The sequence below is a fragment of the Eschscholzia californica genome, unplaced genomic scaffold (assembly GCF_041429995.1).
Source record: "Eschscholzia californica isolate CP2 unplaced genomic scaffold, dmEscCali1.0.p SCAF_3, whole genome shotgun sequence".
NCBI lineage: Eukaryota > Viridiplantae > Streptophyta > Magnoliopsida > Ranunculales > Papaveraceae > Eschscholzia > Eschscholzia californica.
In genome coordinates, this window is record NW_028238420.1 from 57,722,306 (window position 1) to 57,737,310 (window position 15,005).

At 36.3% G+C, this 15,005-nt stretch overlaps 3 protein-coding genes across 3 annotated transcripts; 2 read left to right on the forward strand and 1 right to left on the reverse strand.

Moving 5' to 3' along the window:
• Positions 1–181: 181 nt before the first annotated feature.
• Positions 182–2,529, forward strand: LOC147552366 (glucan endo-1,3-beta-glucosidase 4-like). The gene is made up of 3 exons (XM_086672437.1): positions 182–636; positions 1,048–1,302; positions 1,988–2,529. Exons 1-3 carry the CDS (start codon positions 570–572, stop codon positions 2,020–2,022), a joined length of 357 nt encoding a protein of 118 aa, XP_086528563.1. The 5' UTR covers positions 182–569; the 3' UTR covers positions 2,023–2,529.
• A 3,528-nt stretch (positions 2,530–6,057) lies between these two features.
• LOC147552367 (CASP-like protein 2B1) lies at positions 6,058–8,139 on the forward strand. The gene is made up of 3 exons (XM_086672433.1): positions 6,058–6,709; positions 6,820–6,952; positions 7,769–8,139. The coding sequence occupies exons 1-3, from the start codon at positions 6,480–6,482 to the stop codon at positions 8,021–8,023; spliced, it is 618 nt and encodes a 205-aa protein (XP_086528559.1). The 5' UTR covers positions 6,058–6,479; the 3' UTR covers positions 8,024–8,139.
• A 2,104-nt stretch (positions 8,140–10,243) lies between these two features.
• Positions 10,244–13,399, reverse strand: LOC147552368 (uncharacterized). The gene is made up of 2 exons (XM_086672429.1): positions 13,032–13,399; positions 10,244–12,683 (listed from the first exon to the last, which is right to left on the reverse strand). The coding sequence occupies exon 2, from the start codon at positions 12,558–12,560 to the stop codon at positions 10,494–10,496; it is 2,067 nt and encodes a 688-aa protein (XP_086528555.1). The 5' UTR covers positions 12,561–12,683; positions 13,032–13,399; the 3' UTR covers positions 10,244–10,493.
• Between the last annotated feature and the right edge of the window lie 1,606 nt (positions 13,400–15,005).

A 15,005-nucleotide genomic window follows, 5' to 3' on the forward strand; every position in this document is an offset into this window, starting at 1 on the left:
TTTCCATATACTTGTAGAGAGAGAGACTTTTGTTGCGAAAAATGGTTGAGAATAGTTACACATGGATCAAACAAATCAAACAACTATGTAAAATAGTAGAACCAATTCACTACTCACTACTTGCAACAAAGTTGTTTTGAATTTGAACCCCACTAACTTAATAAAGACAAGCATCTCTTTTGAAACTCATAGACATTGCATGTGAGTATGATTAGTCTTTTACCTCTCTTGGAAGCATTCCAATTATAGCTTCATACTCTCTCTCTCTCTCTCTCACTCTCTATTGAGCCGGTGATCCAATTTTGGATTAAACTATATAATAGTAAAAGACAGATGAAATCCACAAAAGAATGTGTGAACACAATCACCCACTCAAAAAACCTCTTTTTATGCTTTTTCTTGACATTTCTTCATGAAGGTGTTAAGAGTTCCCATTACTCACTTCCATGAAAGCCCAAATCAACCCATTTATACAATTTTCTTATATATAGAGGTCATCCATTGGTGTGGTGAAGAATACTAATTCCTATTCAGAAACTTTCTGCTAGAGTGAAAGAAAGAAGGAAGAAATGTCATCTGTTGTGCTAAGATTTCTGGTTGCTGTTCTTCTTTTTGTCATAATCCCAAAAAATTCAGGTAAATTAATCAATACCCATTTGCTTTCTCAATCTATTTTATGTGAATTCTCATGTTTTAGATTAGTATCTACCCAAAGAAATCATGAATTATAGTTAGAAGATGGTGAATTTTACTCAACTCTCACATATCTGTAACAGTAAGGTGGTTTTTGTGTTTTTTTTTCCATTGTCTGAATCTATCTGACTCATCTTATTCGTATGAATTTGGATAGTCTGACTCAAATGTATCTAAAATTAACCCAAATCAGCCATCTGTAGTCCTTTACTAGTCAAATCTCAAAAACAAGTCAGACAAAAATAAACCTTCATAAATCCGACTCAATTCAGGTATAGAGTCAGATTTCAGATCTGACTCAGAAGAAAACAAACTCAATTTTTATCTTGTTTATGTGGTTTTTGGTGTTGTCAGATGGGCAAACAGAGGTACAATATTGTGTTGTAGATGAACAGACACCAGATGATGTTCTTAAAGACGCTATCAATTGGGCTTGTGGACCAGGAGGAGCTGATTGTAGTAAAATTCAACAAGGCCAACCTTGTTATCTTCCAAATACTTACAAAGATCATGCCTCTTATGCCTTCAATAACTATTATCAGAAAAATAAGAACAAAGGAGCTAGCTGCTACTTTAATGGTGCCGCAATGCTCGACGAGCGTAACCCAAGTAAGAATTCTTAACTATATTTGTTAGAATAATCCCACATCAGTCGTAAGAGACAAATAGTCGGTTCGTAAGTGGGGAACCCCTTTAGCTACATTTTGAAGTGAAAATAGTCCTACAATCCTATAGGACCTATATTAATATCAAAGCCCAAGATACACTAAGGTAGTGGGTAGGGGTTGTTTTTTTTCATATGTTGCCTGCCTGTAAAGTGTTGAAAATCCTAGGTTTTGATTAGCTTGCCATTATCTTGGTTTTGTTTTAATGAATGACAGGTGAACTTTGATGGGAAATAAAAATAAAAATAGAATCCAGTATTTGTCAATTCACCTATCTTTGAACTTTCTAAAACATTGGATGCCTTTCTTTTTCTTCAACAAGGAATGAAGATAAAAATGAAGATAAAAATAAAAATAGAAAAAGAACTATAGAGCAAATTTTAAATAATAATAAGGGAAAAATCTTGATGGCTCGAAAAATGTCGAGCATGGCCCAAATGGTAGCGTGGGTATCTGAGAGTCGAAGATGAGCATGCCAGGCCTTCATTCCGACATTCTTAGAAAAAAAAAAAGACTCAGACCATGTAGTATTGCTTAACAATAAATTGACTTGACAAATGATGTATCATGTCTAATATAGTTATATAGAGACTGATTTATATATTTTTTTCCAAAATTTGTGGTTGCAGGTCATGATTCCTGCAAGTTTGATCCTCTGTCTTGATCTCAATGAATAAAGATCTCTAGTGAGGAGTTTCTAAGTTTTTTGTTTAAATTGGTTGTATCAGTTTCTTCGTTTCCTTGTGATTTTTTTTTTAAAAAAAAGAGATAATCTATTGATTAATGTGCCAAGAGAGCACTTAAAGTTTCGAACTTACATATTAGATAACAACGACTTCCAAAAAAATAAAAAGACTGAGAAAGATACCCCTAGAAAAATTGTAGTTTTCTTGTGAGATTGCTTCTTCAAATTAAGTTCATGGCAGACACTATTTATTCGGTTGCACAAAGTAAAAGCTATTAATAAAAAGAAGTATGGGTCAAGAGAACATGGGTCATCTTAGGATTATTTGTGGCATTGAATTCAACTGTTTTTTTTTTTATTCTTTGTTGTGTTTCTAGAATGCCTAAAATGCATTGGAAATATATATGAGAGGTATTTTTACCCTAGTAATGTATTGAACTACAACTACTCATCATTAATATAAGATATACTTGGGTGTTGTTTGTCTTTTTGAATCTAAATCTGAATCCCACGGACCAATCTAATTGTAATTTATAGGTATGGTTTGAGTATTTGCATTTGTTTACTTCTCTAGTAAATTCAGACCTTACAACAATTCTTCTTCATCAAATTCAGACTTGTTTTACAAGTTGAAAATACATTTCATCAAAAAAAAAAGTTGAAAATACACAAGTTAGTTAGACATATTTGTTTCTAAGGTCTTAAGATAAAACATGCAAAACAACTAAAATTATCTCATCGAAAAAAAAACTAAAATTACACATAAAAACTAAAATTTAGATTTTCGATTCTGATTTGAAAAAAAAATGGCACCTTAGGTAGTTCACTTGCATGAGTAATTGGAAGAGGGAAGTTTAAAAGGCAATATGTTTTGCTCCCAATACTCAGTCAAAACAAATTGACCAAGTATCGTTAGAGGCAGAACAACTAAAATTACACATATGAAGGAGGAGGGGGAGGACTAAGGAGTAAGGAGTAAGGAGGAAGAAGGAAGAAGAACAAAAACAAAGAAGAACAAGAAGACAAAAAGATTGTGGGTTGAAGGTTGCCTTCCCTCCAAATGCCGCCTTTGACAGATCCAAATCTAAGTATCTCCGGTCCGAATAAGTTAATGTCTTTAGGAAGGAGATCGCTCGGCCACAATTTTATCAAAATTCTTTTCTGTTCTCTACCCTCTAACTTTGTATTTTATTTGGAATATACTTCGTATTTAGTTTTCAAACCAAAATATTACATATAGTAATCCAATCAATTTATCTCTGCTTAATTTTAGAAGGATACAAAGAATTTAACTTTGCTTTAAAGAAACAGTGAGATAATATAGTTGACCAGTATACAATAACAACAATTCACTGATGGATTCTAAGGGGAATGGTGGATAGTTTTTTTTAGATGGATGGATTCAATGGGTGCTGGTGGACAGCCGTTAAGGTATCTAGGATATGAGATTAGGTTTGGTGTTTGGGATGTGGCTAATAGAAAAAGGGAACTGAGACTTAAGGGATGGGAGGTGGAATAGTGGATAGGGTTAGGGTTTGGGGAAAACAGTGAAGGGAGGTTAGTACATGTGGCTGAACAGCCGTGTTGCTATGGCCGACCCGTCTCCCGACTGACTCGCTGGGAATAGTGTTATTTTCGGTGGGCGAAATGGATGATTGTCCTGTGGAAGAAGAGAAAATATCAAGAGAGTGGGAGATGAGTGGATAAAGATGAGAAAAACCAACTTTTTTTTAATCAAAATCTTCATTGAAACCCCGCACCCATCCGCCCTATATGCAGTGGCGGACCCAGGAATTGTTGCTTGTGGGGGCACATTTTAGCAGTGATAAATAAAAATTAAAGTTGGACTATAGTGAGTTTTCATTTCCGGACAAAAAATTACATAAAAAGTTCTAAATTTTTTAAAATTTAGAATAATTTTGTAATTATTCTAATGTGATACGAAAAATACTAATTCGCGACAAGAATATGAAAGAAAAGTAAGAAAATATGAATAAAAAAAATAAACAAAATGAAAACTAAAACTTATACCAAATATTTTTTTTGTTGATTAAAGAAATGTGAGTGTGATACGACAAAATATTTTTTAATTTAAGCTATTGTAAATACCATATTCTTACTTTTCTTTCATACACTTACTAAAATTACTTTATCGTTGTTCTCTGATATGTTTAAATTAAAAAAAATAAAAAAATTTAGACCTTGATCACATAAATTCGCAAATTTTATTAATGATAGAGTATAATAGAAACGCATAAAACTAACCATAATGTTTTTTGGCTATATAGAGAAATAATAGAAGTCATAGATAATTTTCGGATAAAAATATGGTATTTACAATAGCTTATATGGAGTCTAACAAAATGGAAGTCAAAATTGAATTGGCAAAAAAATGACCAAAAAGAGTTCTTGTCAAGAGTAGGGGGCATATATTGATGCCAAAAGTTAAAATACACAAATATAGAGGACTAACACCAAATTAGTTCAAGAAATGAAAGTGAAAAAAAGTAAGGGTGCTAAGTAGATTCGAACCTAAGACCCTGATAACATAAGGCTAGCTAATGAACCACTAAGCTATCGCTTATTAATGTTATTTCTTTTAGTTATCCAACTTAAAAACTGAGTAGAAACGAGTTTACATGCACCTTTGCTCTTTGAAAGTCACCTTTGGGCTGTGGGGGCCCGTGACCCCACGGGTCCCTTGGTGGGTCCGCCCCTGCCTATATGTGTCTACAATCTACATCAGTGCGCTTGTTACAGATGTTACATTTACTTCTACAACCCCCTTATAATCATTTTTCAAAAAACAAGGAGTAGCGGGCCTACGAATAAGCTAAATCATCTTAAAATAATAAGGGTTATTTTCTTAATGGCCCCCAACTTTGTGACCAGCTTTCCGCCTGACCCCCTACTTTACGAAAAATATCCATATGGCTTTCTTCCGTTATAACACCGTCACTCTCTCTCCTCCATCATGTTTTCTCTCTCTGCCAAGTCACGCCACATCATCTGTTACGCCACCTCATCATCTTCTCCGGCATGGGTCGCCGGCCGTCCAAAGACCTTCAAAATTTTTTTTTTCTCTCTCTGTCTCTAAATTTTTTTTTTATTTATTTTTTATTCTCACCTCTCTAAACTCCGGCGAAGGGAAACCCTTCGCCGGAGTTTAGAGAGAGAAAAAAAAATTTGAAGGTCGTCGGCCGGCGACCCATGCCGGAGAAGATGATGAGGTGGCGTAACAGATGATGTGGCGTGACTTGGCAGAGAGAGAAACACATGTGTTATAACGGAAGGGGGTCATATGGGTATTTTTCGTAAAGTAGGGGGCCAAGCGGGAAGCTGGTCACAAAGTTGGGGGTCATTAGGGAAATAACCCAAATAATACTCACATATAAGAAGCAGAGACTGCTATATACTTTCTCCCTATACCATATTAGGTATTTCTCACGCCCTGCGGGCGCGGTATATACGAGGAGTGACATATAATGATCTTCCACTCATCTTTTTTTTGTTGTTGCAGGGTTCCACTCACCTAAACTACTACTAATATTCATTTTCCCATAAAAGATGTTAATAAGTTTATTATGTGCTTTACAAATGGGAAATGCTAAATGTACAAAGAATCTTTGACGAAATTCTTGACAAAATGTCATTTCAACGGTCCCGATCAAAGTCAAACTTTGAAAAGTTTTGATCAATTTTTGTCTTTTAGTGAAAAAGAGTCATTAAGTCACAAATTTTGTCAAGGATCTTGTACATGTAGCAATCCCGTTTACAAATTGTCACTTTGATAAGTATGTAAAAGTGATCCTTCCAAGTTCCAATAACAAAAAAAAGTTAAATCTGAAATTCAATGAGAAATTAAGAATGAGCTCAATTAGTTACTTGTTCTTTTCCCTGGTCTATCTTCCATTAATGTTGTTGAGTCTAATTAGTGAATACTATAAAAAAAGAGATAGAATCAGGAAATGGGTCTCATTAAATTCACTCCTACAGAGAGATAACCCTTTCTTCAATGACAAATTTATGATACCCTTTCCTCTTTTCTTGGGCCTGTTAATAACATCATTTATTCTTCCCTTCATAAGGATCAGTCTCATCTCATCTCATTTCTCTATCTCTCTCTACTCTGTCAATTAGTACTTGAATGCAAAGAGTAAGAAGATTGGGTTTCTCTCATTAATGCAAACCAAGAAATCAGGGTGAGGCGTGGCTATTGTCTGTGTGTTTCTAGGGCCACTTGGCAGGTACTAGAAACAACCTGCATTTTCCATTCAACCCAAAATGCATGTTCAAATTTGTCTATAAATAGTGAAGTTTTGTGGGTCTTGTTCATTTGTAGTAGTTTTCCTTTAATTTGAGGGTTAATTGGATCATTCTGTAAATCTTTTTCTTTTTTGGTATTTTTCCACCCCAAGAAATAAAAAAAAAGAAGTATGAGTTCATCAGTGGGTGTATTTGGAGTAAGTCCAGGAAATGTACCAGTTTATCATGGGAGTGATTTGAAAGTTGTTGATAAGAAAGTGAGAATTACAGAGTTGGTATTGAGGTGTGTGATATTAGGGTTTGGTATTCTTGCTTCTTGTCTTGTGGGTTTTGATGTACAGGTCAAAGAGATCTTTGGTATTAGTAAATCAGCCAAGTTTACAGATATGAGAGCTCTTGTGTAAGTGTCATCACTACTTCTCTCTCTCTCTCTCTCTCTCTCTCTCTCTATCTTGACTCTCTAGATTGTGATCTAATGAAGATAATGGGGGGTATTTGTAATTAAAACAGGTTTTTGGTGATAGCAAATGTGATAGTTGCTTCATATTCCCTAATTCATGTGTTGAGGTGTATTGTGAGTATGGTAAGGGGGAGTTTGCTCTTCAACAAGCCTTTAGCTTGGGCTATCTTCTCTTGTGATCAGGTACTTACTATCTTCAAGGAGGACTAGTTTGTATATAAAACTACCTATGGTACTTAAACTATATGAAAAAATAAATTAGAAGTACATCTTGGAATGACAACTTTTCAGCTTTTGATGAATTAACTCATTTGAGTTTGATTCATGTACTTTAGCTTGTGTCCTCAGTGTGAACAAAATGATGTTAGTAGAAGAAACTGTAAAGTTTATGTTCATATAGGGTTTGGTCCAAGTGGGATCCACCAATTGGACCCATCCCCAAATTCCAAAATCCTTTGTATGTCTGAGACATGGGATCTAAAACCATGAGTTTAGGGATGGGATACCCCTCAAGTATGGTTCCTCCATTAATGTTTCAAATGTGAGGTCTAAAAACCTTTGCATGGCTAAAACATGGCATCACAAGTCAAAGAGATCGGAAGCATATAGTGGGCCAGGGTCTTTCAACTTGCAAAAGGTTAGGTGATGGTTATGGGCCTTATTTAATGCCCAATGGTTTTAGGGTTAGGGCATATGATTACACATGATTTTCTATTCATTTTGAAGTGGAAATCTTAGAAATAATACAATCAGTTAAGAAAGTTGAACCTTGACTTTTTAAAAGATTACTTAAAATGTGTCATAAGAGCGCATCGTACAAAGACCCATAATTTTATTCTCCTCTCTGTAGGAGAGAGACACATGTTACGATATAATAGACTTACTAAATTCAAAAGAAAATATCAATATTTTTCTTTCTTTATTGATTTCGAAAAACAAATAAAAGGGGATAAGTGATTTCAACCTAGCTTCTAATTAATAATGTACTAATGGAAACAGGTAATGGCTTACTTCACATTTACGGCTGTGGCAGCGGCGGCACAGTCGGCGGTGTTGGCAGAACTTGGACAACCAGAGTTACAATGGATGAAGATATGCAATATGTATGGGAAATTTTGTACTCAAGTGGGAGAAGGAATAGCAAGTTCACTAGTGGTTAGTCTAAGTATGGTGACAATCTCTTGTATATCAGCTTTTAACCTCTTTCGATTGTATGGAGCTAACAAGCAGGGCAAAGCCAATGGAAGGTGGTAGTAACTTATTCTAACAATGTAACTCTTCTCATATATATGATCAAAGATGCCAACTTATGTCCCTACTTTGAGTGTACTACTACTACTAATAATAATAAATCTAATCTTTCGGTGTTACATAATTCTTTTTCAATATCTTCATACGATTTTGCTTCTTAGGTATTAGCTATCTAACAAGAAAACCAATCAGAGTATCTGTATGATATTGCATGAACTATGAAGCCGCCGTTCATTCCTGGGCCTCGTCTATTCATGCCTAGGCGTGACCCCGTGACTGTGCTTAGTAGCTATTTATCAAGAACATTAGTAATACTATCAGGATAATGTTGTATGAGGCACTACGTGAGATGGGGCCTCGGGGGGCTCGTGGGGAGTCCAATGTTGTATGAGGCGCCGTGCGAGATGGGTCCTCCAGCCTATTGCCTCATCTCGAGCCTAGTTTCAAATGTTGTATGATGGGGTAGGTCCTCACACAAAGCGAGATGGGTCCTCATAGGCATATGATGGGGTAGGTCCTCACACAAAGCGAGATGGGTCCTCATAGGCAATAGTGCATTACCTATAGTGTCTAATGTTGTATGAGGTGCTATTCGAGATAGGTGTTTAGAGCCTATTGCCTCATCTCAAACTTATTGCGTTGCCAAGTGTCCAATGTTGTATGAGGCGCTACGCGAGAAGGGTCCTCAAAAGCAATTTTGCCTCCTTTATTGTCCAATGTTGTATGGGGCGCTATGCGATATAAGTCCTCGAAGCTAATAATTGCCTGATCTTGAGACTAGCTATTGCCTAGCCAGGTGCCCAATGTTGTATGAGACCCTATGCAAGATGGATCCCTAGAGGTCGTATCCCTCACCTAGTGTCCAATGTTGTGTGAGTGAGGCACTATCGCCTCATCTCATGTCTATCACAGGTTGGGAGGCAATATCTCCTCTCCTAGTGTGTCCATTGTTGTATGAGGCGCTACGCCAGATAGGTCGTCATAATGTATTGTCTCGCCAAGTGACCGATGTTAAATGAAGCATTATGCAAGATGAGCCCTCAGACACAATGTTGCCTCGCCTTGTGTCAAATGTTGTATGAGCCGACATACGAATGGTTCCTTGAGCCCATTGCCTCATCTCGAGCCTATTGCTGGCTCAGATATTGCCACACATCAAGCCTATTGCCTTGCCAAGTGTCTGATGTTGTATGAGACGCTATTCAAGAGGGTCCTCTGTTTGGTACGATCGAACCAATTTTGGTTCACGATATTGGTCTGGCTCCACCGATTTCTTCCAGTATTCTAGGGTTCAAATCGATCTGGCCAAGTCGGTTTTGTAAACAGAATTGGATTTGAACCCACTTACCCACCAACTTTTTATTTATTTAAAAGGGTTGTTGTTGCTATGGCTTCTAGAACTGAAGATCTCAACAAAAAAGAAAAGAAGCCAGCCAAATTCACATCTTACCCTTTAATCAAACAAACTGTCATTTAGGTGACTCACAACTTAATCTTCTTTCTGAACAACCAGTCAAACCCATGATCTTCCTCTTTTACTTCAGTCATTTAGATAAGGTCTGATTTTATTGTTTGGTCAGTAGAGAATTAAAGTCAAAGAAGAAAATAGGGAAGTGTTTCGGGTCTACTGGGAATCGGTAGGGTTGAACCCACTTGAGAATATACTTGTTTGAGAGGGGGCACTTTATAAGAAATTCTGAGAATTGGGGTGTGGGGGTGCCAATAACGTGGAGGCACTAATAACATAAATGGGGCGCTAAAACGTGCGATAGTACTTGAGGTTGTCTGAGGCACTATGTGAGGCAGATGCTCGAGCCTGTCGCCTCTCCTAGTCAGGGGTGGGAGCTTGGTAGTATTTGAGGTTGTCTAAGGCGCTATGTGAGCAGGTGCTCGAGCCGGTCTCTTCTCCTAGTCTGGCGTGGGAGCTTGGTAGCATACGAGGTTGTCTGAGGCACTATGTGAGGCAGGTGCTCGGACCTGTCGCCTCTCCTAGTCGGGTGTGGGCACAACCAGGCATCAGAGCATGAGAGTGAAGTGTTATTGTCTCAGCTCTCCATCTCTCTGCTCAAGGTATTTTCATTATTCTTTTCCATACTTTTCTTGCTGCTCCGTGATCAAGTAATAAATGATGAAGATAAAGAAGATTAAGTCACAAGATTGGCAGTTATCATCTGAATCAAGCTGATTTTTACCACTAAAGATCAAATGATTAGAACAAATGCATTAGTTCCAATCTGAAATCTTATTTCCACCAAAGAACAAAGTACAATTAGAGCTAATCATCAAATAAAAATATCTGAATGATCATTACTTGCCCAGTACTAGGACCAAAGTCAGATTAATCAAACTTCTGAGCATCCTAAAACCATGTATTTTGTATTTGTACACTTCAGTACCCAGACTGTCTAATTATATGCTACGAATAGGATGACCTTTAAAATGATCTTATCTCTCTGATAATTGAATTAAAATCTCAGTTCTTTGCTTCAGTTATAGCTTGAAGCAGATCTTCAGGAGTTGCTGCTGGATCAAGATCACAGCACCCATCAGGCAACTTAGCTTCTCCTTTGATCACCCAAGAAGGTACCTGATGTGAAAATCGCAACATTTCTTTAGTCGGAATCCACCGAATACTATTTTTTTCCGTCTTTGTTTGATACACTGTCCTATATCCGTTTACCTTTACGAGGGGCTTAACACAAACCCCAAGCTTTTCCGTAAAATCATCAAGAACCTCAACCATTTCATACTCGTTCTTCATACATTCTTCTTCGTTTCTCGGGTTCCTGTCAGGTGACCAATTCCTATACATAGCCCAGATATCGCCTTTCTTAGGAAAAATCTGGAGGACTCCCCCCTTCCCAGCCTTCTTCTCCCCACATATAATATGAGAGAAAATATTCACTCGATCAATCACGTCTGAGTTTCCGGCTCTGAAATACCCACACGATTTGGTTTTCGACCCAAATTCAGAATCAGTTTTGGAGTTCAAGTGACTAATACGAATCTTGAATGGTTTTGCGGATATTATCTGACGAATTATACAATACAATCGAGGCATACCATCTTCCTCATCATACAGAGCCCATATCTGTTTTGGCTTGAAGCATTCCTCGGACCTTTCCATATCAAAATCGTGAAAGTCAGAGTCGGGAACAACTATTGAAATCGATCTTGGTTCAGTTGGCTTTGCTTCATCAACTGATAAAAACAAGTCAGTTCTAGTTCTTATCTCTTCAGACTTGCAAACTTCATTTTGAGCCTTCGCTTTCTCCTCAGCTGCAGCTAACTTCATCTCTTCCAACTTCTCCCGGATTACCTTTCTTGCTTTGTCAATGAATATCTGACGAGCATCGAATGCAGGTGCCATGGAGAAATGCCTATTCGGAAGCTCATTAACACGTTTTTGCTTTGTCACTGCCCCAACTGTTCCATCTCCATTAGCCATTTTGACTTCTCTTGTACTTTTTGGAACCAATTCTGCATACCCATTTCTAGACACATAATTCTCATCAACCTTCCTTCTCTTCTCAGGTCTTTGAACCTTGGAGACTGGAGGTTTAGTCGATTTGAAAGACTTGGTGGATGCTACATTAGAAATAGTGTCTATGCCCTTGGTTAAAGTCTTCACTTTCTCACTCCTACCCTTTCCCCTCTCTCTAGCTTTATGAACATCACAAGATGTAACTACAGACCGATGATTGCCTATAACTCTGGCAGACGATCCAGGAACTGTGCTATACTGAAACGATATGTTTTGATACTCAGAAGTGAAATCAGGATGAAAACCCGGGACTCCATTACCTGTAACAAAGACAGTATCTGCTGGAAGATAAGTAACCTGGTTTCCATGTCCATATTCCTGGTAAACAGGACAAGAGCGAAGATGAACTGACCCATTCAAAGGAGGGGTCTCAATTTCTGAAGCGAGAAACGTTTTCCGACAGTTCTTACAAGACAATCTCATATTCACGTATTTTCGAAGATACTCATACTGAACTTTACAAGAACTGCAAATTGTCCAAAAAGTAGCAGACTTTGGTAGATTATGAAGATTCAATGGCTTAGAACAGGTACTCGAACAATCATAAACAGGAGTTTGAACTGTATAATAAGCCGGATTAGAAGCTTGGGTTAATATTGTTTTGCTTCTTCTAAGATCATAAGCAACTCTTTTATTACTATCTGATAACAAAGCCCAAGCTTCAGATACAAGTTTGAATGCCCCATCTGCTCCAACAGTTTTATTCTTATCAGGGTGAAGTATCAAAGCCAGTTTCTTGAAATGTTTCTTGATAGTTTCTTCGTTCGCCAATGGGTTTAATCCAAGAACTGAATAGAAATCAATCTCTCCATCAATTTGAACTGTGGATGCTAAATAAACGTCGAATGTCGCTAACATTTGAGAAATACCCTCCATTTCTGGGTATAGTTTTTGAGCTTTGAATGCATATTTTCTTGCACCAATGAAATCTTTCTTTGTGAATCTTCTCTCTGCAATTTCTTTTGCCCTAAAACTATCCTCTTTGTTGCTCTCCATACATAAATTAACTCAAAACAAAGCAACAATCAACCTTGAATATCTATCTAGCCCTAGAAACAAAAATCTTCCAGGTCTTTTAGGGCTTCTAAAGGTGAAACTTACCTACTATAGGTCTGAATTCTGCAGGAAAAAATTGCCTATAAAATTCATTCAACTGGTTAAAAATTTTCAGTGAGAGAAATGTGGAAGATCAAAAGCATAAAAAAGAAGAAGAGGGAAATTCAAGTACAACAGAATTTGACTATAATCAAAAGCCCTAATTTTAACTGGGAAAGCTAAAACATCATAAAATGAAAAATTAAAACCCAAATTAATTAGAAATGAGTGAAACTCAAATACCCAAAACTTCAAATACTTGAAAAATCTAAACTTTGATCACAAATTTCCATCCTAAACCCTAACAACAACCAAAACATAACCTAATTTTTTTTTTTAACAAAAGATAACTGTAACTAAAGAAACACTTACGGTAACTTCAGTTGATAAATTCGGGAAGATAAAAACCCAGATCTTCAAACTTTCATCCGATCTTGGGGTAGCTTTGTTTAATTCTTTTCTTGATTTGAGGCTCTGTAAACTGAAAGAAATTAACTATTTTCTTTCTCTCTCTACTTTCTCTCACTACATTCTACAAATGTCGTAGGAGAGACAAGATGAGAAAGCTTTTACCATGTCAAACACAAAAAAGGGAAACAAAAGGACATTTGGTTATACGTCAGATTCCGATGACTGACTTCCGTTGAAGATTCTGGTTAATACATTTTCCGGTGACAAAGTGAAGACCGAGTAAGTAAGAATATTATGTTAGTAGTATAATCAATCAAATATGGTTGAATACCTCATCAAAAAAAATATGGTTGAATAAAAATCAGACGTGCAAGAGGTGGTGTGACATGACTCATGCCCATACTCCACTTATTTTTCTTTCTTTATTATTCTTCTCGTAACAAAAGGTCTCCGCCCAGTGGTTCAAAATGGGTCGTGATGGAATATTTTCGTATGTTTTTGGGTTGCAATGACTTGTTTTCTGGGCCATTGTGAAGTTTTGTAAAGGAGAGACAACAAGTCAACAACTACACTCGTAATTGTAGGAGAACATTTTTTTGCGTTTTCATAGGACGAGAGTCATTGGTTCAAATCCAATACTAAGTACAACCAACTGATATCTTTACTTTAGCCAACAAGAAAACAAGCATAGACTGACAAAAAAGAGTCTGACTCGAGCATAGGTTGTTTATACTTGTGTTCTTCTTCGATCAACGGAGAAGGAACCGCACTTATTTTCTTCATGTATGTAGATTGACATCCATCAGATCAACGAGCATGAATAGGATGAACAAAAGCACAAAACTTTTGTAACATCTATTATAGAGTTGGTTGTTTTTTCTTTCCATATTTCACTAGATAATGATAATTGACATTTCTTATATTTCATTCTAAAATAGAATCCAAGACGAGGTTGGTTTTTTTTCCTTATGAAATTTGATTTGATGTTAACAATCTAAGATAAATTTTGTCTCAAATTTGAAGTTTCTTTGCGTTTTTCTTTAAATTTGTGACTAATTGAATATAACTAAAGGACTTCATTGTCTCATAGATTGAAATAGTTCATCTTTGAGTAAATATGTCCATGAGTTATATTATCACATAGTCATATTTAGATGTTGAAAATAAATGATACTACCCTCAATTTGAAGAATCCAACAATCATTTGGAGTCCAAGGATATATCTTTGGAGCCATGGATTATGAAACTAAAAAGGATGGTCCAAAAGAAGGGCCCAACAAAAAATAGGTTTAAAATTCATCTTCAATGAACAAATAGAATATTCACTGAAAAATTTAATATTTACTTTATAAAAGAAGAACCAAAAGATTAATGGAGTCTACTTTTATTCTCATTGATCCTCAAATTGATAAAAGAAGAATCTACCAATTGTTCCTCTTCTCTGTGGAGCTCATTGTAAGCAACTTTAATTGCTTTTTTATGGTGGGAAATGGCAAGAATAAAAATCTGAAAATAAGATACTCTTTTTTTGTTAAGATGAAAATAAGATACTTGGGAAGTTATTTTTTATGAAAATTTCTACCAGGCCGACTTCCTTTATAGGTATGTTTATGTTGCCATAATCTATAAAAGGCTGTTATCAGAGTGTTGTTTTGTAATTTGGATTTAGGAAGAGATCGCACAAACGCAAAATGCTACAATTTGTACTTATTTATAATGTCATTTCTTGATTGACCTTTAAAATATGATTAGTGTTCCTGAATGATGCTCCAAGTTGGAAAAAATGTTGGGAAAAATGCGGATGATAGAAAAACGACAAACGGTCGTCTTGGCATTTCTCCTTATTTAGAGGACCAGACGGGGGTGGTAGTTTATTTTAGGAGGTCAAAAAGACAATTTTGTATAAAAAAGTCCGACATATACATTAATCATTAC

Bases quoted from the DNA above. Each gene is read 5' to 3' on its own strand.
- LOC147552366 (XM_086672437.1), top strand. From the start codon at position 570: ATGTCATCTGTTGTGCTAAGATTTCTGGTTGCTGTTCTTCTTTTTGTC. The intron at 637-1,047 runs GTAAATTAATCA...TGGTGTTGTCAG, and splicing joins CATAATCCCAAAAAATTCAG to ATGGGCAAACAGAGGTACAA. The intron at 1,303-1,987 runs GTAAGAATTCTT...TTGTGGTTGCAG, and splicing joins GCTCGACGAGCGTAACCCAA to GTCATGATTCCTGCAAGTTT.
- LOC147552367 (XM_086672433.1), top strand. From the start codon at position 6,480: ATGAGTTCATCAGTGGGTGTATTTGGAGTAAGTCCAGGAAATGTACCA. The intron at 6,710-6,819 runs GTAAGTGTCATC...TAATTAAAACAG, and splicing joins ACAGATATGAGAGCTCTTGT to GTTTTTGGTGATAGCAAATG. The intron at 6,953-7,768 runs GTACTTACTATC...TAATGGAAACAG, and splicing joins CTATCTTCTCTTGTGATCAG to GTAATGGCTTACTTCACATT.
- LOC147552368 (XM_086672429.1), bottom strand. From the start codon at position 12,560: ATGGAGAGCAACAAAGAGGATAGTTTTAGGGCAAAAGAAATTGCAGAG.